This window comes from Ornithorhynchus anatinus, chromosome 5, assembly GCF_004115215.2.
Source record: "Ornithorhynchus anatinus isolate Pmale09 chromosome 5, mOrnAna1.pri.v4, whole genome shotgun sequence".
In the NCBI taxonomy this organism is placed as follows: Eukaryota; Metazoa; Chordata; class Mammalia; order Monotremata; family Ornithorhynchidae; genus Ornithorhynchus; species Ornithorhynchus anatinus.
The window spans coordinates 95,977,046-95,999,614 of NC_041732.1; the positions used below are offsets into that span (position 1 = coordinate 95,977,046).

General features: G+C 42.3%; 1 protein-coding gene across 9 annotated transcripts in view; it reads right to left on the reverse strand.

Annotated features, from left to right (window-relative positions):
• The window catches only part of PTPRM (protein tyrosine phosphatase receptor type M), an 838,914-nt gene that overhangs the window by 161,790 nt on the left and 654,555 nt on the right, over positions 1-22,569 (reverse strand). For 3 of the 9 annotated variants that reach the window (XM_029065455.2, XM_029065454.2, XM_029065459.2), the window contains 3 exons: positions 11,861-12,012; positions 3,675-3,749; positions 3,426-3,452 (listed from right to left, as the gene is read on the reverse strand). In XM_029065455.2, the coding sequence (XP_028921288.1) occupies positions 3,426-3,452; positions 3,675-3,749; positions 11,861-12,012 (254 nt within the window). The remainder of the gene's footprint in view (positions 1-3,425; positions 3,453-3,674; positions 3,750-11,860; positions 12,013-22,569) is intronic. The other 6 variants (XM_029065457.2, XM_029065456.2, XM_029065461.2 and 3 more) reach the window with 2 other exon arrangements.

A 22,569-nucleotide genomic window follows, 5' to 3' on the forward strand; every position in this document is an offset into this window, starting at 1 on the left:
ACATAAAGTAGGAGGATATTATTCTATTATTAATTAAGCTTACTGATAGGGAATCCAGCTTTAATTATTGTTCATTAAGCAGTTCACCTCCAGATGAAGTTTAGCTTCCATGTACTTATTTTATTCAAACTTCCTTAGGAATCTAAATTCTAGCTGCATTTGCAAAGCACCTTGGGATGCATGGCATGAAAGGTGGAAGTACACAAGTGTGTTGCTATGTTGCTGTTGCTGAAATGGTACCTGGATCACTACAAGGTGACTAAAGACACAAAAGACAAAATAAAAAGTGTAGTAAGTTGATCTCATGATTTTAATGTGGAGTTGCTTGAGAATTTAGCATTGTTTAGGGTCTTGCTTCAGCCACACATCCTCTATGACGCCGGAAAAATGTTCACATCTTGGCTGGGGACAGAGAAACTGAGACATGGGCTCCCTTATGGGACACAGACCTGGTAGAGCTTTTGGTAACTCTAGAGGAAATTTCTGGCCCTGTATACCATGATAAATGGAACATCCCTAATTAGTTTTCCTCTCTGTTCCTCTCTCATTCACTCAGTTTTCTGCCTCTCAGGATGAACACTATTTTAATATTCCCTCTGCTAGGGTCTGACCCCATAAGCTTCCTTTAAAGGATTTGGACCCCACAGTCTTAATAAGCCAAATGCCTAGCAGTTCTCTAATTTCCAGCAGTGCCAGAGTGAGGGATTTTCAAGAGTCCCGAATCCACGCAGTCAGAGCTGCCATGATAAAGCTATATCGTGCATAATGAGTTTATTCCCCCGGCCTAGAGGCCTACTGATCCAATATGGCAGGGGGGTTGGACCAAAGCTAGTCAAAACAAAGGCCTCGCTGACACTTAAACCAGAGTAGAATGTCATCATTCTTTACCCTCCCTGGCCTTTCCGGGCCTGTTTTTGGTAAAGGGGATAAAATGGAGGCTAGAACAGGGCACCACTAGTTAACAGATTCAAGAGACAAACATACTGCAACTAAGCAGCGTGGCCTAGTGGAAAGAGCACGGGCTTGGGAGTCAGAAGTCATGGATTCTAATCCTGGTTCCTCCACTTGTCTGCTGTGGGGCCTTGGGCAAGTCATTTCACTTCTCTGTGCCTCAGTTACCTCATATTTAAAATGGGGATTAAGACTGTGAGCCCCACCTGGGACAACCGATTTACCTTGTATTTCCCTCAGTGCTTAGAACAGTGCTTGGCACATAGGAAGCACTTAACAAATACCATCATCATTAATGATTATTACAACTTCATCTCCAACCCCTTTATCTGGCATCTATTCACACTGAAGGAATAATAGCCATCAGAATGGATCATTTTCATCTTGTGCTTGGGCATGAAACAAAATCTAGATCAAGGGAACACATCAATATTTGGGTCTTGACAGCTGCCCACATGTCTCTAGGGAAAGGATGGAGATGAATCTCGTTCATGGAAAATCCTGAACGTGTCCACTATTGCCGGTATTGAGGAAAAAACAGGAGCACCGATTGAAAACAAAGATGTAAAACTTCTTAATTTTTTTTTAAAAGCTCAGAAATTCCACAAATGAGCCAAAACAATTTTAACTGGTTAAGGTGTTGAGTTTGGGAGTGTACTTTTTTTTGAAAACAGAAGTAGGTTTCCAACCTATATTGGAACTGATGAATATTGATGAACTATATGTAAAAATTACGGAACAATATTTGTTTATTTGGGGAGTTAGGCGCACTATACAGTACTGGAGATATCTATGGACTGTCACTGAATTGCTTATCAATATAGGTTTTTTCTAGTATGAGTGTTTTTTCAAATGATTATCACTCAGTAGAGAAGCCCATGTTTTTAAAAATGTCATTAACGTTCAACAGTGACAAAAGCAAGTGAAAAAAAGAATTTGTTTAATAAGCTTATCATAATCCTGCTCTAAAATCTGAACAGTTTCCCCCCTCGTTGACAATGCCTTCCTCCGCCCTTCCCCTTCACACCTCCCCCAAGGTCAGAGCTTCTCTTAAATGAACTACCGAATGAATGCCACAGAACACAAAGGAATCTAAAATCTCTGTCTGTCAAAAAGACACTTCAATGCCATTTGCATGCAGATTACACTGTTCCGATGATCTCTGAGTTCAGCGGTCCCCCTCCCCACTCACACAAAGTACAAAAATGTGCTGCTTTCCCTTAGCGTGAGCATGAAAACGAAAATGAGTTTGGCTAATTTTCCTCCCCACCCTCCCAAGAAGGGTTGGCTGCACAACGTTTAGCCCAGTGCTGATTCATCAACTTCCTCTTCAGCCCAGTTTCCCTTTGAATAAGACCCTGCTCAAGTCACGGTCATGGACGATCCAACACCCCAAGGTGAAACAAACTCGGAGCACAGAGAAGCTCAGACTCGGGCGGAAATACACATGTGCAAATGTCTACACCTTTGGAAAGGGAATTAAGAAGAAGCTAAACAACTAGCGAGGGAAGTCTTGCTACAATGAATAGTTCGATACCTTGATGCCGTTTTTGTTGTGCTCCTTTTCGGTGAGGTTAGTCGTAGAAAGAGAACACAAGCCATGATACACTCTGGTTACTTATGCGTCTCCAATGCAATAACAGCAGCTCATGCTCATTTTGTTAAAATAGCCAGGTAATGCCATTTCTCTTCACCTCTCTCAGATTGGACAAATGGGATTTTTTTTTTCCCCTTAACCTCCTGCTGGGAACATTTCATACTGTAAATGCATTCGGCCCCACAGGGCTACCATTTTATTTCATTTTTGCCGACATCTGACACATAATAAACCTTACGATTATAAAGTGCCATCTTGTCATTTTGCTGTTCAAAATAACAGCTCCTTTGAAATTTCACTGTGTGACAGGCGTGTCAGAAAATTGGGCGGTATTGAGAGCAGCACCAGATTCTGGTAGGAGGCCAAAACCTTATTTTGACTGTTTCTCTACAGAGCATTTGGCTTAATTGGAAAAATGTTATTTTTTGAAATCGAAGTTCTCAGTGTACAGAAATAACTGAGAATAATGAGACATTATTTTCACTGCCATGATCATCTTGTTGGGCAGATTTCAGATCTCGGAAACACCCTGCTGATTTAGGCCACGCTGTGTTCTCCTTATGGGATTAGGGCTATGACGTCAACTCCCTCTCCTCACTGAGTGGAAGAGCAGAATGCGGGAGCAGTGATTGGTCAGTCGGAGGAGGCAGCAGAGTGTTGCTCAGGGCTTTGGGGTTCTATGAAAAACACATGGAGCAGCAAACCTTCCTTCCAGAGAGAAATGCTTTTAATGGCTTTATTTTCTATCTCCACCACCCCCTTCACGTCCGTAGCCTCATAGCACACCACTGATGAGAGACTCCAGCCTCTCTGAAAATGAACATGGACTTTCCAAATTTCTCCTGCAATAAACTTTGATAAAGGGAAATGTTCTCACCTAAAATTGCAGTTGGCACAAATGGATCTGTCATACATCATAAGCAGGTCAATGCAGAAAAGGTAAAAAGAGAAAGAACAGTAAATGACTGATAAAAGTTCTCCCATTTTCCCCTAGAAAGCCACAACAAGCAACTGGTTAAAACAAGTCAAATGCTGGAATTAAGCCCCTAAGGCATCGGAAATAGTAATGTGGGGATTGATTGGGAAGGAGTAATGAAGAGATGAAAGAATGAAAAAAATTGGTTACCTGGGTAATAAGAATTAGGCACTGTTGTGCTCAGTGTATTAGTTTTCATTGTAAAGGATGATGGTGAGGATACAGCTGCAAAGAAAAGAAAAGCTAATCAGTGATGGCAGAGACCCGATTGTGCAGGGGAAAATATCTGCAGGGGCAGAAGTGAAGCTGGAAAATTTTTATTTTGGGTCAGTTTATGTAAGCAAAGCAACTGAGATTCACTGAAATCTATTTGCTGATCATCACGGGTTTTTTTTAGGAGCCGGTTTCAGTCCCGAAGACCCGATTGGCTTTGAAAGCAGGAACTTGTCCTCCAGAGGTTCAGTGCCCTAGCAGTAATCAATGCAGAATTTTGCTTTGAAAACAGCTGGGAGTGGGGGAAATCACTAAATCACCACCACGACTTCTCCCTGTGGCTAATGTCTCCTTTCTGAATTTCAACTGGAACTCTCGCTCGCAGAAGGAAATTTTACAGTTCTGACTATAATAAAGGTTAGTAAAATATATTCAGTCAGTTTATCAATACTTTATGCACACACACCTTCCCGGACATGTCTTCTACCTCACCACCACTCCCCTAACACTCTTTGGTATCCATCTGTTAATTTAGGTGTTAGTGATTAATTGATTCTACTGTTCTTCAAAATTTTAACTTTTTAAAAGCAGGGAGCTCATTGCTTTTATCCCCCAATAATAATAATAATTATGGTATTTTAAAGCCTCTTACTATGTGCCAGGCACTGTACTAAGCACTGGGGTGGATACAAGCAAATCAGGTTGGACACAGTTCCAGTCCTTCATGGGCTCACAGTCTCGATCCCCATTTTACAGATGAGGTAACTGAGGCACTGAGAAGTTAAGTGACTTGCCCAAGGCCTCACAGCAGACAAGTGGCGGAGTCAGGATTAGAACCCATGATCTTTTGACTCCCAGGCCCATGATCTGTCCACTACACCAAGCTGCTTCTCACTAAGCACTCAGTAGGTACTAAGTGCTCAGTACAATACAGATTAGATGCTCAGTCCATAGCATTGAAAATTATGACAGGTATGTACATGAATACAGCCAACGGTTCTTGGTTCTCTTTTTCCTCTATTGTCTGGTTCTCTTCCCATCCACCACTTTTCCCAGTCCTTTGTTTAAATACAGCCAGTTCTTCTATGATGAGGGGTTGTGTTCTTTAAGAACTTGATTGCAAGAAAATGTCCTCTTTAGCAATCACCTCATGTCCTAAGCCCTGAGGAAGTACAAAACTGTTTCTTACAACACCATGTCACATTCTATCGAGAGGCAGAGAGAGAGAGAGAGAGAGAGAATATATTGGGGGGGAAGAACTCTTAATTCTGAACTCCCAAATTAATTCTGGGAAAACGCCCATCAGGGCAGAACTGATTGCACTTCAAACTCGTCCATTCCCAGTCTAAAAGAGACTGTGGGACGATCAAATGAGATTAGGTGAGAGTACATATAATTCTTAGGAAGAGAGGCATTAAACAAATCCAAGTCCGACCGTTTCAACAGTACCATTCCGTTAAAAAAAAAAAAAAGACACTCCCCCAACTAGGTCTCAAGCTATGTTTTCCACGTTGCTTTTTCTCCCTTTTCTAACCATTTCTCATTGAATACCTTCCTTGTTTTTCATCTGCTTGTCACTCTCACTACAGAGCGATAATCCTTTCCTTTGCTGCTAAAACTCACTTTTTTCATTACCTTGACTTCAGTGAAACTTCTTGGTACAGAAATAATCAGACCATGGTAGTATGTAACCACTGCAGTGCAGTTTTATCCTTATGATATGTGTGTGTTTGTGGATGGAGTGGGTGGCTGATGGGAAGGAAGAAGGGGGCTGTAGAGTCCACTGGTTCCGTTCACATCCATCAACCCATCTCTTCGTGTTCAGAGATACTCTGAGATACTACTCTTGGCCTGATTTCTGATGGTATCATCTCCTCTTCAATCATCACATCTCTAACACTGACAGTATTTGTCAATTCCCTTAATGGACTTGGCCAGTCCATTCCTTTGACAATCTTAACCGACTAAATTTCATGTTGGCGTCTGTCAGTGAATTGAGGCAAAGGTCAAAATAAGTTTCATTAAATACAAGGACTAGAAGAAACATAACGTGGCTTTGTCAGGAATGCTGCAGAAACATTTCCTAAAACAACCTTATATTTCCCCCAGGTTGTTCTCCCACCTGGTTAATCGTACTGTCCTCTCTCCTGAAATTTGTGTTTTCCTTTCCAGTTTCTGAAAGTCTCCCATCTCCACTGGTACCATACAGGCTTTTCAGCATGGCGTGGTGGATAAAGCACGGGACTGGGAGTCAGAAGGTCATGGGTTCTAAACCAGGCTCTGCCACTTTTCTGCTGTGAGGCTTTGGGCAAGTCACTTTGCTTCTCAGTTACCTCAGTTACCTCATCTGTAAAATGCGGATGGAGTTTGTGAGTCCTGCATGGGACAGGGATTGGGTCCAACTGTATTTATTTGCTTGTACCCACTCCATCGCTTATTACAGTGCCTGGCACAGGGTAAGTGCTTAAAAAATACCATTAGTAGTATTATTATTACTTTCCTAGGATACAAGGTTAGGAAGAAAAATGGCCGGCTCCCCCTTGTTCTCAAGGACTGCAAGGTCTCCCCAGATTCGCTTGAGCAAATTGCCTTTGAAAAGACTAATTTGAATTAAGGTACCCTAAAAAGTTTCTAGGGCTACAAGAAGGGAACAGAACCTACTGGGAACTATGCAATAAGAGAAGTTGCATTCTATGGTAAGGGAGGATAAATATCCTAAATATTAATTTATTTTCATCTGGGAGAGGATTAGGCCCCAGATGTGAAAGTAAGACATATTCCATACAGTCAAAGGAGAGGTTATTTTCAAAATCCTCCTTAATGATATGGGCATTTCTCCTATAACGCGATAGAAGCAGCATGGTCTAGTGGAAAAAACATGGGCCTACTAAATCAGAGGAACTGGATTCTAATCCTGGTCCACCACTTGACTGCTGTGTAACCCAGGTCAGGTTGCTTAACTTCTCTGGGCCTCAGTTTCCTCATCTGTAAAATGGGGTGTCGATACCTGTTCTCCTTCCTACTTAGGCCGTGCATCTCACGTGGGTCAGCGACGCTATTCATTCAATTGTATTTATTGAGCATTTACTCTGTGCAGCGCACCATACTAAGCGCTTGGAAAGTACAATTTGGCAACAGACAGAAACAATCCCTACCCAAACTGACTTGATTACCTAGTATCCACTCCAGCACTTCATATAGTGCTTGGCACATAGTAAGCACCTAACAAATACTGCCATCACTATTCTCACAAACCCTGTGTTTCCTAGAACTCATTTTGAATCTATAATTATTTCATTAAGAAATTAAAGAGTTAGGGAGAAAATGCTTCACAAGTGTTTGAAATTTAGCATGGTTTCTCTCACACTAGCTGACATTCAAGAGGCTTGTGGAAGATAATAAAAAGCCTTATCCAGCTTGTTCCACTTGAGGTTTTAGCCTTATGAAGCTTGAATTCTATACTTCACTCGTTCCTCCAAACTAAGGCTTCATTTCCACTATTTCCCCCACCCTTCCCTCTGCATTGACTATATATTTGGCTTTGTATCTCTTAAGCACTTTAGTACTAACCCCAGTCCTACAAAATTTATGCAAATATTCTCATACTCTATTATTTCTCCCTCCCTAATTTATTTTACTGTCTCCTACTGTACATGTAAGCTCCTTGTGGGAAGGACTTGTGGGTACCAACTCTGTTCTATTGTATTTTTCCAAGTTCTTATCAATTAATAATATTTACTGAGCACTTACCATATGCAGAGCACTGTACTAATTACTTGGGAGAGTACAATATAAAGAGTTGGCAGACATGTCCAAAAGGGAGAAAAGATATTGAAATAAATAAATTAACATAAATTATGGCTATTCACATAAGTGCTATGGGGCTGATGGTCTGGTGAGGGAACCGAAGTCACAAGTTCCCTGTGACTCAGTTTCCCATTTGTAAAACAGGGATAAAATATCTGTTCTCCCTCTCCTCTAACCCATGTGCCCGATGTGAGACAGGCACAGTGTCCTGACCTGATTATCCTATATCTACTTCAGCACTTGATATAGTGCAAAATAAACAGTACACTCTTAATATCACAATTATTATTGTTGTTATTACTATTAGGGACAGTATAATGACATGATAGTAATATATATGTTTACTTTTTGGAAGGGAATTGTTCATTCAATATCCCCATATGTAAACCCTCCAAAGAAACGATAACAACTCTGTTTTGGATTATGTCCACTATGAACTCCTAGCATACTTTCTCCCTATTTTTTCTTTCCACTTGCAAACTCTATACATAACCCCTAAATTGCAGGACAAACTGTTATCCACAGGCCTGTACAATCTGTCTGGGAGTGAGAGAGAGGGGGTTACTGACTCTTTCTTCCCAGTAATTTTTTTCCCTTTAATAACTACTTTCCTGTTTGAGGGTCTAAACAAAAGAATTAGATGCTAAAATTCTACCACCTGGTTCATTCCCTATAGGTGAGCTTGAGGAATCTTATTCATTGTAAGAAATTGTAAGAAGAGAGAGATGAAAGGATTCTGCTCAGTTCCAATCATTGATGGGAAGGGAGGGAAAGAGGGTAGGAAAACGGGAGGGAGGGGAGAATTGGGTGACAGAGGCAACACCGTAGACCATCCCATTTTCCTGGAAACATTATTTAACCTTGGCTTCACTGACACTGCCCTCTCCTATCTCTCTGGCGGCTTCCTCTAAACTCTTTGGTTAGCTCTTCCTCTACCTCTCACTTTCTAACTCTGAGGGTCCCTCAAAGCTAATTTCTGGGTCCCCTTCTATTCCCCATCTACACTCACTCCTTTGGAGAACTCACTGTGCTCACAAATTTCAACTACCCTTTCTATGTAGATAATTAACACATGTACCTCTCCAGTCCTGACCTCTCTGATGTTTCCTCCAGTTCCTCCTACCTTGAGGACATTTTCAAAATGCCTTTCCCAAAATGTCTCATTGGACATAATAATAATAATAATAATGTTGGCATTTGTTAAGCGCTTACTATGTGCCAAGCACTGTTCTAAGCGCTGGGGTAGATAATCAGGTATCTGTTTGTAATCAGGTAATCAGGTTGTCCCAAGTAGGGCTGACAGTCTTCATCCCCATTTTACAGATGAGATAACTGAGGTACAGTCTTACTTGGATGTCCAAAATTCCCCATCTTCCCACCCAAACCTTGTCATCCCCATGACTTTCCTATGTCTGTGGACAACACCACTACTTTCCTCATCTCCAAGCTTGTAACCTTGGCATTAACCTTGACTCATCATTCTCATTCCACCCACATATTCAATTACATGACAGGATCACCTCAGAGAGGTCTTAAAACACCACCAGGCCTAAAGCAGCTACATTAAGCTCTATGATTTTTTTGTTATGGTATTTGTTAAGCCCTTGATAGGTTCCAGGCACTGAACCACATGCTTGGGGTAGAAACAGGGTAACCAGGTTGGACAAAATCCCTGTCCCACGTGGGGCTCCCAATCTAAATCACAGGGAGGAGGATTTAATCCTCATTTTACAAATGAGTTAGCTAAAGCACAGAGAAGTTGAGTGACTTGCCCAAGGTCAAACAGCATTTCATTTCATTCATTCATTCAATAGTATTTATTGAGCGCTTACTATGTGCAGAGCACTGTACTAAGCGCTTGGAATGAACAAGTCGGCAACAGATAGAAAGAGTCCCTGCCGTTTGACGGACTTAACAGTCTAATCCGGGGAGACAGACAGACAAGAACAAGACAAGAAAAGCAGACAAGTGGCGGACCGAATTTAGGACCCTGGTCCTCCGACTCCCAAGGCCCGTGTTCCTTCCACTAGGCTATGGTGCTTCCCTGCTTCGCTTGGCCAGTTATGTGTGGTAACAGCTCACAGAACTCTATGAAGACTATCGAAGAAAAGATTCTAGATTCATTCAATGGTATTTTTTGAGCACTTACTGTGTGCAGAGCACTGTACTAAGCGCTTATATTGATCCTAGCAAGCATGAGGTAGATAACCAGTGCTATGACTGGCTCAAACCTATCTGGCCTTCAGCAAACAGAGCCTGAAATATTGTTGGGTGGGGAGGGGGGATTGTTTGGAGCTGAGTGGGTGTCAAAAGCACCTATAAAGTATCTGGATATGGTGATTACATTCCTTGTGTATCCTGGAATGGACTCAAAGGACTCTCAGCCACACACACAATCACACTTAGAGAAGCAGCATGGTGCAGTGGATAGAGCACGGGTCTGGGAGTCAGAAGGTTATGGGTTCTAATCCCGGCTCTGCGACTTGTCTGCTCTGTGATCTTGGGCAAGTCACTTAATTTCTCTGTGTCTCAGTTACCTCATCTGTAAAAAGGGGATTGAGACTGTGAGCCTTACGCGGGACAGGGGACTGTGTCCAACCCGATTTGCTTCCATCCACCCCAGTGCTTCGCTCATTGTGAGCAGGGAATGTGTCTGTTGATTGCTGTACTGTACTCTCCCAAGCGCTTAGTAAAGTGTTCTGCACACGATAAGAGTTCAATAAATATGACTGAATTAATGCAGTGCCTGGCACATAGTAAGTGCTTAATAAATACCATAATTATTATTATTTGCAGGAATATGTTGGAATAAGAAGCAAAATGGTATACAGGTATTAAACTGCCTGCAGAGTATTTCTCCCCATCTGACATGTTTCCACAATGTTCTCTAAGAGGCTTTCACCACTATACCTTGGACCTTCTGGATCATGAAGAGTCCCTGAACACAAAGTGATAATAAGCAATGTTTCTATCGGATACAAGATCCCAGCTTTTTTTTTTAAAATGGTATTTGGTAAGTGTTTACTATTTGTCAAGCACTGGTCTAAGCGCTGGGGCAGATACAAATCAATCATGTGGGACACAGTCCCTATCCCGCAAGGGGCTCACAGTCCAATTAGGAGGGAGACCAGGAATTCAATCCCCATTTTACAGTTGAGGCCACTGAAACATTGAAAAGTTAAATAACTTGCCCAAGGTCACAAAGTAAACAATTGGCAAAGCCAGAATCAGAACCCAGGCTCTCTGACTCCCAGGCCCGTACTCTTTCCACTAGGCCATTCTCTTTACAGCTCAGCAGCGAGGAGCAGCATGGCCTAGTGGAAAGAGCATGGATCTGGAAGTCAGCGGAACTGGGTTCTAATCCTGGTTCTACCACTTACCAGCCATGCGACCTTGGGCAAGTCACTTAACTTCTCTATGCCTCAGTTCCCTCATCTGCAAGATAAGGAGGTCCCACGTGGGACCTGATTATCTTGAAGCTACCCCAGAGCTTAGTACAGTGCTTGACACATAGTTAGCCCTTAACAAATACCACAGTTATAATTAGCAAGGACCGAAAACTTCAGTTCCCCTTGCTGTCGGTGTTTTGAGAAGCCTGGCTGATCTCCTGGTGTAGTGGATAGTCACAGATATGGGATTCAGAAGGTCATGGGTTCTAATCCTAGCTCCATCACTTGCCTGCTGTGTGACTTTGGGCAAGTCACTTTACTTCTCTGTGCCTCAGTTACCTTGTCTGTAAAATGGGGATTGAGACTCTGAGTTCCACATGGGTCAGGGACTGTGCCCCACCCCAGCACTTAGTACAGTGCCTGGCATATAATAAGTGCTTAACAAATACCACAGTTATAGTTATCATTATGACAAAGGCCTGTCCCATTCGAACGAGGCACTTGAGTACAGTGCAGAAGAAGATACAACCTACTAACTGGACATCAAACAAAATGTGTGGAGCCTCTGACATTTCTTCCACATCCTTGCCGGTTACTACTAATAATAATAATAATGTTGGTATTTATTAAGCGCTTACTATGTGCCGAGCACTGTTCTAAGTGCTGGGGTAGACATAGGGGAATCAGGTTGTCCCACGTGGGGCTCACAGTCTTAATCCCCATTTTACAGATGAGGGAACTGAGGCGCAGAGAAGCGAAGTGACTTGCCCACAGTCACACAGCCGACAAGTGGCAGAGCTGGGATTCGAACTCATGAGCCCTGACTCCAAAGCCCGTGCTCTTTCCACTGAGCCACGCTGCTTCTCCAACCCTTGCCACTGAACAAGACAGGAAAAGACCGAAAGATGCAAGATTTTCTGAACGTACATCTCCCATTGAGATTGTGGGTATCCATGAAAGAGAATGCCTCATCACAGTTGGTGCCTTGCTCAGCGTAGCTTTTATCCATCGAATTCACCATCACCGTCATCTCCTGCCGGGTGTTGCTCATTGTTTCCTTTCTCTTCTTGGCCAATTTCCTTAGGAAATGAAGATGAAAACGTATAGTTATGCATGTATGCCTATAAATTCATGTCTACAATACACAGAGTTGAGATATTTAGATATAAACATATACCTTAACGAAAAGCAATTTTACATCAGTATGAGCATAACTCAAATTAATGCATTTGAATGCACGATATCACAGTTCAGTGAGTTTCTGAGCACTTATTGGATGCCGAGCAGAAGATGTAGGTGACGTAATCCTTAACCATTAATCAGTCACTCGATCGATCGATCAATCCACCAGTGGAATTTATTGAGTGTTTTACTGTTTGTAGAGCACTGTACTAAGTGCTTGGGGAAGTACAATAGAAATAGAGTTGGTAAGCATTATCTCTCCCCACAAGGAGATTACACTCTATCGTGGGAGACAGACTTTGAAAAAAAAATACAGATAGGGTAAATCATTTTGCATAAGGATATTTACTTTAGTGTTTTGGGGCTGACCTCACAGTCTAATAGGCGAGACTAATTGATGAATACACCACAATATAATAATGTTGGTATTTGTTAAGCGCTTACTATGTGCCGAGCACTGTTCTAAGCGCTGGGGTAGACATAGGGGAATCAGGTTGTCCCACGTGGGGCTCACAGTCTTAATCCCCATTTTACAGATGAGGGAACTGAGGCACAGAGAAGTTAAGTGACTTGCCCACAGTCACACAGCCGACAAGTGGCAGAGCTGGGATTCGAACTCACAATATCACCTCTTAATACTAAATACCCACCATGTTAGCTATAAAAATAGATGTACCCTAACTGTTTAGCATGAGAACTATGACCACTGACCTAAGGTTCTAAAATGCCAATCAACTTAGTACTTAAGTATGAAAAAATTTTCATGCATCAATATTAAAATGTGGAAAAACACCATTGTGAAGTCAAATACCGATGAGCTATTCTTTCTGAACAACAATGCCAGAAATCAGCTTGTGATTTCTAACATCACTTTCCACCTCGACATCTGAATGTTATCATGGACGTCCTGGGTTTGATTAAAATAGATGAGAGGAAAACAATCCACTTGCAACAAAGCAACATAGCATCCACTCCTTGGACCTCTTCATGGTCATAAAAAAGGAGACCTGCAGAATCCTGCGACTATTAAGAACATAAAAAAATTACTGAGTCAGTTCACTGGCTCCTTATTCTCCCTTGTGTGAAATGTCACATTTGTATGACTGCTATGGGGATGTTAAAACTGGGAGCCCATCATTCTTTGACTTGGTGATAAAATGTAGCAGCTTATTCCAGGCCATAGCTTCACTAGTCATGGCAGCATGACTCCTAAGTCAATCAATCAATCAATCCATCCATTGTATTTATGGAGCATCTACGGTGTACAGAGCATCGTACAAAGCCCTTGGGAGGGCACAATGTAACGGAGTTGGAAGACACCTTCCCTATCTATAACAAGCTTATAGACTAGAGGAGGACACAGACATTAACATAAATTAATAAATTACAGATCTGTATGTAAGTGCTGTGGAGCTAAGGGAGGGTGACTAAATGGTCCAAATTCAAGTGCAAGGGTGGCGCAGAAGGGTGTGGAGCAAGAGGAAATGACATGGGCGATTTTTAGCATCCTACTGTAATGGTTTACATAGAGGAAATTTATTGCTATTGTTTTTGTCTGTCTCCCCCGATTAGACTGTAAGCCTGTCAAAGGGCAGGGACTGTATCTGTTACCAATTTGTACATTCCAAGTGCTTAGTACAGTGCTCTCCACATAGTAAGCACTCAATAAATACTACCGAATGAATAAACACAGGGAATTTGTCACCACTGGTGAATGAGAGTCAGTTCAAGATGTAGGCATGTGTGATCTCTAATGGGTTACTAGAGGGAACGTTAGTGGTAGAGAGTGGGAAATCTAGATTTTAAATGGTACATCTAAAACATTAACCCTGGTGTCAAGAAGGCCAATATCATGTACTTCCTTCTAGCATCTTGACTTTTTTTTTGCCTTTTTTTAATGGTATATGTTAAGTACATACTAAGTGCCAGGCACTGAATTAAGAACTAGGGTAGATACAAGCTAATCAAATTGGACATAATCCCTGTCCCATGTGGGGTGCTCAGTCTTAATCCCCATTTTGCAGATGAGGAAATTGAGGCACAGAGTCACACAGCAGATAACTGGTGGAGCCAAATTAGAACCCAGGTCCTTCTGACTCCCAAGCCCGTGCTCTATCTACTGGGGGACCCTGTTTCTCTTAGAACAGTGCTTGGCACACAGTAAGCACTTAACAAATATCATTATAATCATTATTAATAATAATCTTGCTATATGCAATAACCTCTAATAACCTTGCTAACAACCTTGCTATGCACAACAAAAGGAGGCACTTCCTCCTAAGCTTTGAACTTTAAATCCTGGACTCCAAGAACCTTATTTTAATAACAAAAGCAATACACTGAGGCAGCTGAAGACAAATCTATGAAGTGTAAACCAGCTCAAAGCGCAGTGCGATTTTTCTACCCACTAACTTTTTGAACGGGCATTAATATGGAAAGGGAGAAGGGCGGAGGGTGAACCCAAGTTATAGAGAAGTTGCTTCATGCTTATCCTCCACAAATTCTTGAATAACCTCCTTCTACCTATGAAGAGGAGGAAACAGAATTACAAAAGGAGAATAAGTGGAAGACTCAGAATACTATTATGTAGAAAATGGGGGAGGTGATAGACTCTCCAAATTGAGTTATTAGTCAGAGAGCAGCATAACCTGTCAACAAAGTGAAGCGAGAATACCACGGACACAAATGCCAAGGACCAAATGTCGCCCAGCAATAGAGCACGTAACAATAATGATACCGTTATTAGGACCCCCTGCCCTCTCTTCAGCTAATGATCTGTTCAGGAATTGTATTCCTGTGAGGTGGGTAGGGAGTTCAGGCATAGTGGGTGATTGAATGGCAAAATAGTCTCTCCCATCTTGGAAAAAATATGCCATTATTTACAAGGCCAAACCAATCAGTCAGTCAACCAGTCAGACTTACTGAGTGCTCACTGTGCTAAAATGGGGATTGAGACTGTGAGCTCCATGTGGGACAACCTGAACTGTGCTTGGCACAAAGTAAGCACTTAACAAATACCATCATCATCATCATCACTGTACTAAGCACTTGGGAGAGTTCAGTATTCATTCATTCAATTGTATTTATTGGGCGCTATGTGCATAGCACTGTTCTAAGCACTTGGAAAATACAGTCCTGCAATAGAGACAATCCCTGCCCACCCCAGGCTTACATATAACAGAGTAGGTAGACAAGTTCCCTGCCCAAACGAGCTAACGGTCTAGAAGGGGAGACAGACGTTAATATAAAGAAGTAAATTATGAAATACATCAGTTAATAAATCACATTAAAAAATTCTATTAGTGGTATTTGATAAATACTTCTACGTGCCAGGCAATGTACAACATGCTGGGGAAGATACAATATAACTGGACACAGTCCTTGTCCCACATAGGGTTCACAGTCTTAATACCCATTTAACAGATGAGATAACTGAAGCACAGATATGTTAAGGGACTTAATCAAGGTCACACAGGCAGACAAGTGTCGGTACCAGCATTAGAACCCAGGACCTCTGACTCCCAGGCCTCTGCCCGATCGACTAGGCCATGTTGCTTCTCAATTGGTGTGTGCAGAGGACCATATTAAGGAGTTGGAAGAGTACAAAATAACAGATTTGGTCAACACATTCTTTACCCACACATCAATGGGAGCAGAATTGCTTTCAGTCTCTATTAGCATGAATGAAAAGTTCTGGGAGGAGGTTCCTGAAATCACGGTGGTGTCAAAGAACCCCAGTAGGCCAGCCCTAAGGGGGAATCAATCAATAAATCCATCAATTATGTTTATTGAGCACTTACTGTGTGCATTCATTCATTCAATAGTATTTATTGAGCGCTTACTATGTGCAGAGCACTGTACTAAGCACTTGGAATGTACAGTTGGGCAACAAATAGAGACAATCCCTGCCCAATAACGGGCTCACAGTCTAAGTGATAATGGGCTCACAGTCTGAATGATGGGCTAGGTTCTTGGGAGAGTAATGAGAAGCAGTGTGGCCTAGTAGAGAAGCAGCGTGGCTCAGTGGACAGAGCCCAGGCTTGGGAGTCAGAGGTCGTGGGTTCTAATCCTGGCTCTGCCACTTGTCGGCTGGGTGACTGTGGGCAAGTCACTTCACTTCTCTGGGCCTCAGTTCCATCATCTGGAAAATGGGGATGAAGACTGTGAGCCCCACGTGGGACAATCCCATGACCTTGTATCTACCCCAGTGCTTAGAACAGTGCTTGGCACATAGTAAGCACTTAAAAAATGCCAACATTATTATTATTATTATTATTAGAGAGATCCCAGGCCTGGGAGTCAGAAGGACCTGGGTTCTAATCCCAGCTCTGCCACTTGTCTGCTCTGTAACCTTGGGCAAATCACTTCACTTCTCTGTGCCTCCGTTCCCTCATCCGTAAAATGGGGATTAAGATTGGGAGCCCTACGTGGGACAGGGACTGAGTCCAACCCGATTACCTTGAATCTACCCCAGAGCTTAAAACAGCGCCTGGCATATAGTAAGCACTTGATAAATGCCACAATTATTATTATTACAATATAACAGAGTTGGTAAATACTTTTTCCCCACCGCAATGAACTCACAGTCTAGAGGAAGCATCTAGTCTCTTCCTCTCAGATGAAAGATCTGTCTGGTTAGAATAGTGCTCGACACATAGGAAGTGCTTTACGCATACCATAATGATAATGTTGTTTGTTTATTTGTAACGGTATGTCCTAAGTGCTTTCTATGTGCCAGGAACTGAATTAAGCCCTAGGGTAGATGCAAGTTAATTAGGTTGGACACAGTCCATGTCACTCATTCAATCATATTTATTGAGCGCTTTCTGTGTGCAAAGCACTGTACTAAGCACCTGGGAGAGTACAGTATAACAATATAACTGACCCATTCCCTACACACAAGAGGATCACAGTCTTAATGCCCATTTTACCAATGAGGAAACTGTGGCACAGAGCAGTAAAGTGACTTGTCCAAGGTCACAAAGCAGACAAATAGTGGAGCCAAGATTAGAACCCAGATCCTTCTGACTCCCAGGTCTGTGTTCTAATCCCTAGGCCTTGCTGCTGCTGGTTCTTATTACTATTTTAGGTGAAAGTTTTTCATTAGGCTCACAATTGGAACATTCCTTCCAACTTCAGGGGTGCAAAAATCTGAACCAACACCCGAGGTTTGAGACAGCACTCAACATTAAGGAATTCGGGAGAAGAGGCCAACCAAAAGATTATTGTCCCTTGGAACTGCAGAATTATGCTGAACTTCTCAAATCTTACATGTCAGTGAGAAAGAGAAAGACCCAGATTATATATGTTTTGGGGCACCTCAATCTAGATGTTATATAAGAAACTCCTTGGGGACAGGGATCTTATTGAACTTTCCCAAGGGCTTTGCAATAATAATAATGTTGGTGTTTGTTAAGCGCTTACTATGTGCAGAGCACTGTTCTAAGCGCTGGGGGTAGATGCAGGGTAATCAGGTTGTCCCCCGTGGGGCTCACAGTTAATCCCCATTTTACAGATGAGGTAACTGAGGCAAAGAGAAGTTAAGTGACTTGCCCACAGTCACACAGCTGACAAGTGGCAGAGCGGGGATTTGAACCCATAACCTCTGACTCCCAAGCCTGTGCTCTTTCCACTGAGCCACGCTGCTTCTGAATACAGTGGGGTATATAAAGATCTATATATGCACATATAACTGTCTTTTGTATTTGAAGAAGACACCAGTCATTCACTCAGTTGAACTTATTGAGCACTTACTGTGTGCAGAGCTCTGTCCTAAGAACTGGGGAGAGTACAATATAACAATATAATAGACACATTCCCTGCGCACAACAAGCTTATGGTCGGTGAAGTTAACCAATGGATGTGGGTGTGGTTGAAAAGGCCAACGCAGGAACCAAACTCGCCGAGACACTGGGCACATAAAAAGGTTGTGTCTTATGCCGTCATACTTGGCAATCGTCTAGGCTACCACCATTTTCCCTTATGCCTCCTTGCCTTGCATTCCATGTGAGTTAAATGTGCAATAAATACTCTTGAGAATGGAAAATCAACATGGCCTAGTGGACAGAGCACGTCCTGGGAGTCCAAAGAACCTGGGTTCTAATCCTGGCTCTGCCACTTGTCTGCTACGTGACCTTAGGTGGTTAACTTCTCTGGGCCTCAGTTAACTCATCTGTAAAATGACATTAAGACTGTAAGCCCATCAAAGGGCAGGGACTGTCTCTATCTGTTACCGATTTGTACATTCCAAATGCTTAGTACAGTGCTCTGCACATAGTAAGCGCTCAATAAACAGTATTGAATGAATGAGTCCAGGTGGTAGATAAACTGCATCCAATCTGAGCAGCTTGTATCTACCTCAGCGCTTAGTATAGTGCCGGCCACACAGTAAGCACTTAGCAAATACCATTAAAAAAAAAAGATTGACTGATTGATGCGTAAATTACCTCAGGAACAAAACCTCAAGTGAGCTTTCAAAGTGTTCCATCTCTCAACAATTTTACTTTTGCTGACCTTGTTGTTGCTCTAAGTTTGGTCATGGAAATGAAAATGTGTCTACAACATTTTCATGGCTACAGATTTCAAGTAAGTTCACCAAGGGTGCCCCTTGGGCACCCTATACTAGGGCTGTTTGTTTATACTGACTAGGGAAACAGGGATGTGTTTAATCAAAGAGAACTGTCTTTAATTTCAAGTCCAACTCTGGCTCTGACACTTTACTGGGTCCCTCTAAATGTTTCAAAGTGCAACTCACGATCTCCTGCTGAAGGAGACGTATATGCAAATGTCCGCGAGGGAAGTCGGGGTGAGTCGGAATGAGGATTTCATCTTGCTTCTCTACCGACGAGGAGGAATAAGCTTCTAAAGGCTCGCAGCTCTTCGGGCGCCAGTTCTAGTTCAGACAGACCCAGCTGCAAAGATGTGGCAGAAAGCTGCCTCATTAAAGAGTTGGAGAAGCTGCAAAATGAGCCCGGCAGGAAGCAGAGAAGTGTTGAGAACATTCTCTAAAGAATGATTCCTTTTCAGATAAATAGAATCAGCACTCTTGCCTTAGTCAACAAGCTCTGGAGAGACAAGTCTCATATTCACAATATTCCCCAAGAATTAGTTTAATATTTTCTTTAAAAGGCCCTCCAATCAAGAGTAAGGGATTTTGAGCCTTTGGAGTATTTGGAAGCCCTTTTATGGCAAGAAAAAATTCCAGACCGCTCAGCCTAGGACCTCACTCATGCAACTTTCACAGATGATCATGATTATTGTTTGGGAAAATAACGGGTATTTAAGTATTAATCTTTTGCAGCTCTGCCATCAAGAAGGGAGTAGGTCTCTTTGAGCAAATCTTCATATGGAAAGAGAGGGGGAGGAGGAAGAAGAGAAAACAGCACTAAACACTACAAATATTAAGTTACAAACAACACAAGAAGGATCAACTTTTTGGTGTGCCCAATGTGGCAGATACTGTCAATTTCAATTGGCCTTTTCAGCCGCGTAATGCATGAATGGGTGAACTTCATTATACGAATAGGTGAACTTCAACTATATATATGCTCAGAGAAGCAGCATGGCTCAGTGGAAAGAGAAGGGGTTTGGGAGTCAGAGGTCACGGGTTCTAATCCCAGCTCCACCACTTGCCAGCCGTGTGACTTTGGGTAAGTCACTTAACTTCTCTGTGCCTCAGTTACGTCATCTGTAAAATGGGGATTAAGACCATGAGCCCCATATGGGACAAGCAGATTACCTTGTATCCCCCCAGCACTTAGAACAGTGCTTGGCACATAGTAAGCGCTTAACAAACACCATTATTATTATTATTAAATATAGTTGTCCTTTGTATTTGAAGAAGACCCCACTGACAACTATATACACACACACAAAGACATATAAATATATATATATATATGTATATATACATATATGTCTATATACATGTTGTCTCCTCCACTAGACTTTAAGCTCGTTGTCGGCAGGGAATATGTCTATTTACTGTTCTTTAGTACTTTCCCAAGGGCTTAGTACAGTGCTCTGCACACAGTAAGTGCTCAATAAATATGACTGGCCGACCTACTGCTTATATCCTCGCTACCGACTCATGAATCCCACAGACCTTTCCAGCCATAGGAATAAACTGTATTTATTGAGCTCTTACTGTGTGCGGAGCACTGTAATAAGCACTGGGGAGAGTATAATCCTCTCAAAAAGCTGACCCATTCCCTGCCCACAATGAGCATAGAGTCTAGAGCATATCCTTATTTACAAACTTCTTCCGGTCACAAGATTTAATACTGTTTAATCTATCATTTTCCAGCAAACATTTTAAACTCCTAGCCAGTTTATCATTCATTCATTCATATTTATTGAGCACTTACTGTGTGCAAAGCACTCTATTAAATGCTTAGTTCAAAGATAGAAAAGAACGGTTTTAATGGTATTTATTAAGCCCTTAGTATGTGTCAAACACTGTTTTAAGTGGTGGAGTAGTTACAAATCAATCGGGTTGGACACCGTCCCTGTCCTGCATAAGGAGGAGGGAGTAGGATTTAACCCCTATTTTACAGTTGAGGAAATTGAGGCACCAGGAAGTTAGGTGACTTGCCCATGGTCACACAGTGAGCATTGGCAGAGCCGGGATTAGAATCCAGGACCTCTGACTCCCAAGCCCATGCTCTTTCCACTAGGGCATTCTACTTCTCAGTTTTTCTGACTGTCTGTTCTGTGATGTCTCTATCAATCCAATCCATCAATCAATGGCATTTATTGAGCACTTAGTGTGTGCAGAAACTGCACTAAGCGCTCACAGGAGTATAAAGCAACGGAGTTGGTTGACACATTCCCTGCCCACAAGTCTGTTACAAGATGGTGTCTCTAGAGTGTCAGGATTCAGGAACAGAGTATTGGATCCACAGTACTCTTCACACAGCAAATGCTCAATAAAAGCAATTAATTGACTGCCTTATCTGCCATCATGAGGATGGGCATCAAGGTGGGCAACCACCAACATGTAGATTTCTCCAATCTACCTGGCACCATGGTCAAAGAGAGAATGCTGGGCTGGAAATGCCCTCTGGACTGATCCAGGGATGACACTGCTTTTAGAGAAGCAGCATGCAATAGTGGAGAGAGCATGGGCCTGGGAGTCAGAAGATCATGGGTTCTAATCCCGGCTCCACCACTTGTCTGCTGTGTGACCTTGTGCAAGTCACTTTGCTTCTCTGGGCTTCAGTTACCTCATCTGTAAAATGGGGATTGAGATCGTGAGCCCTATATGGGACAGTGACTGTATCCAGCGCCATTTGCTTGTATCCACCCTGTGCTTAGTAGCATGCCTGGCACATAGCACTTAATGAATACCACAATTATTGTTATTACTCCTATTTTATTTTTATCTTCTGTGCTGTGGATAGTAGAGATACTCTACTATCCAACCTCCAACCCTCCTCACCGGCTCAATCAATCGTGTTCTTTAAGCATTTACTGGGTGCAGAGCACTGTACTAAGTACTTGGGAGAGTACAATATAAGAGTTTGTATTCATTCATTCATTCATTCATTCAGTAGTATTTATTGAGCGCTTACCATTTGCAGAGCATTGTACTAAGCGCTTGGAATGTACAATTCGGCAACAGGTAAAGACAACTGCTGCTCAATAACGGGTTCACAGTAAAAACGGGGGAGGGGAGGAGTACAGTGCATTGCACACAGTAAGCACTCAACAAATACAATTGATTTGCCTGGCTCACTGGAGGATAGTCATCATATCTTTCATAGAATTTCAAACTAGTTCTGAAATATAAAGCAGAGTTTACCCTTTTCCAGTCTTTGTTTTTGTTTTTAGTGAAAAGGAATTCAACCGAGTTACACAGTTAACAGGTAGGTAAAAAGTGTTGCCTTTGCTCTGGTCGCCTCGGTCAGATAACGTTCACTGCCTTCTACATCCCCTGGATCCTGAGCACTTCGGATACTTTGCTGTAAGAGCAATGGAAGGTACTCGATAAGAGCAGTTTGTAGACACATTCCCTGCCCTTGACCTTTCCTTCTTTCTCAAGACTCCTGTGGTTTCCCACTGTCCAAATGCTCTTGCTCATACTCCATGTGATTCCAATCCTATCTTACACACTCCTTTATTCATGAATTAAACTGTATTTTTGAGTGTATGTACAGCACTAGAGTGCTTGAGAGAGTATAACAATAAACAGATACAATCCCTACTCCTTGAGGTCATCCCTTCTGTAGCACTGTGTTCCACTTTGCCCTCGTTACAGTGACCTGATCAAGTGACCAATGAATCAACCATCTGATTCTTTCCTTCAATATTCGTCTAACGCTAGGCTTCTGCCTGACAGTTATTGCCTTCATCAAGAAACAACCCATGTGCATCTAATTCGATTTACAAACCCAGCAAACATTTTTAAGCAGTAAAAAAAAGATCGGTAGAAAAAACAAATGCAATATCTCCCA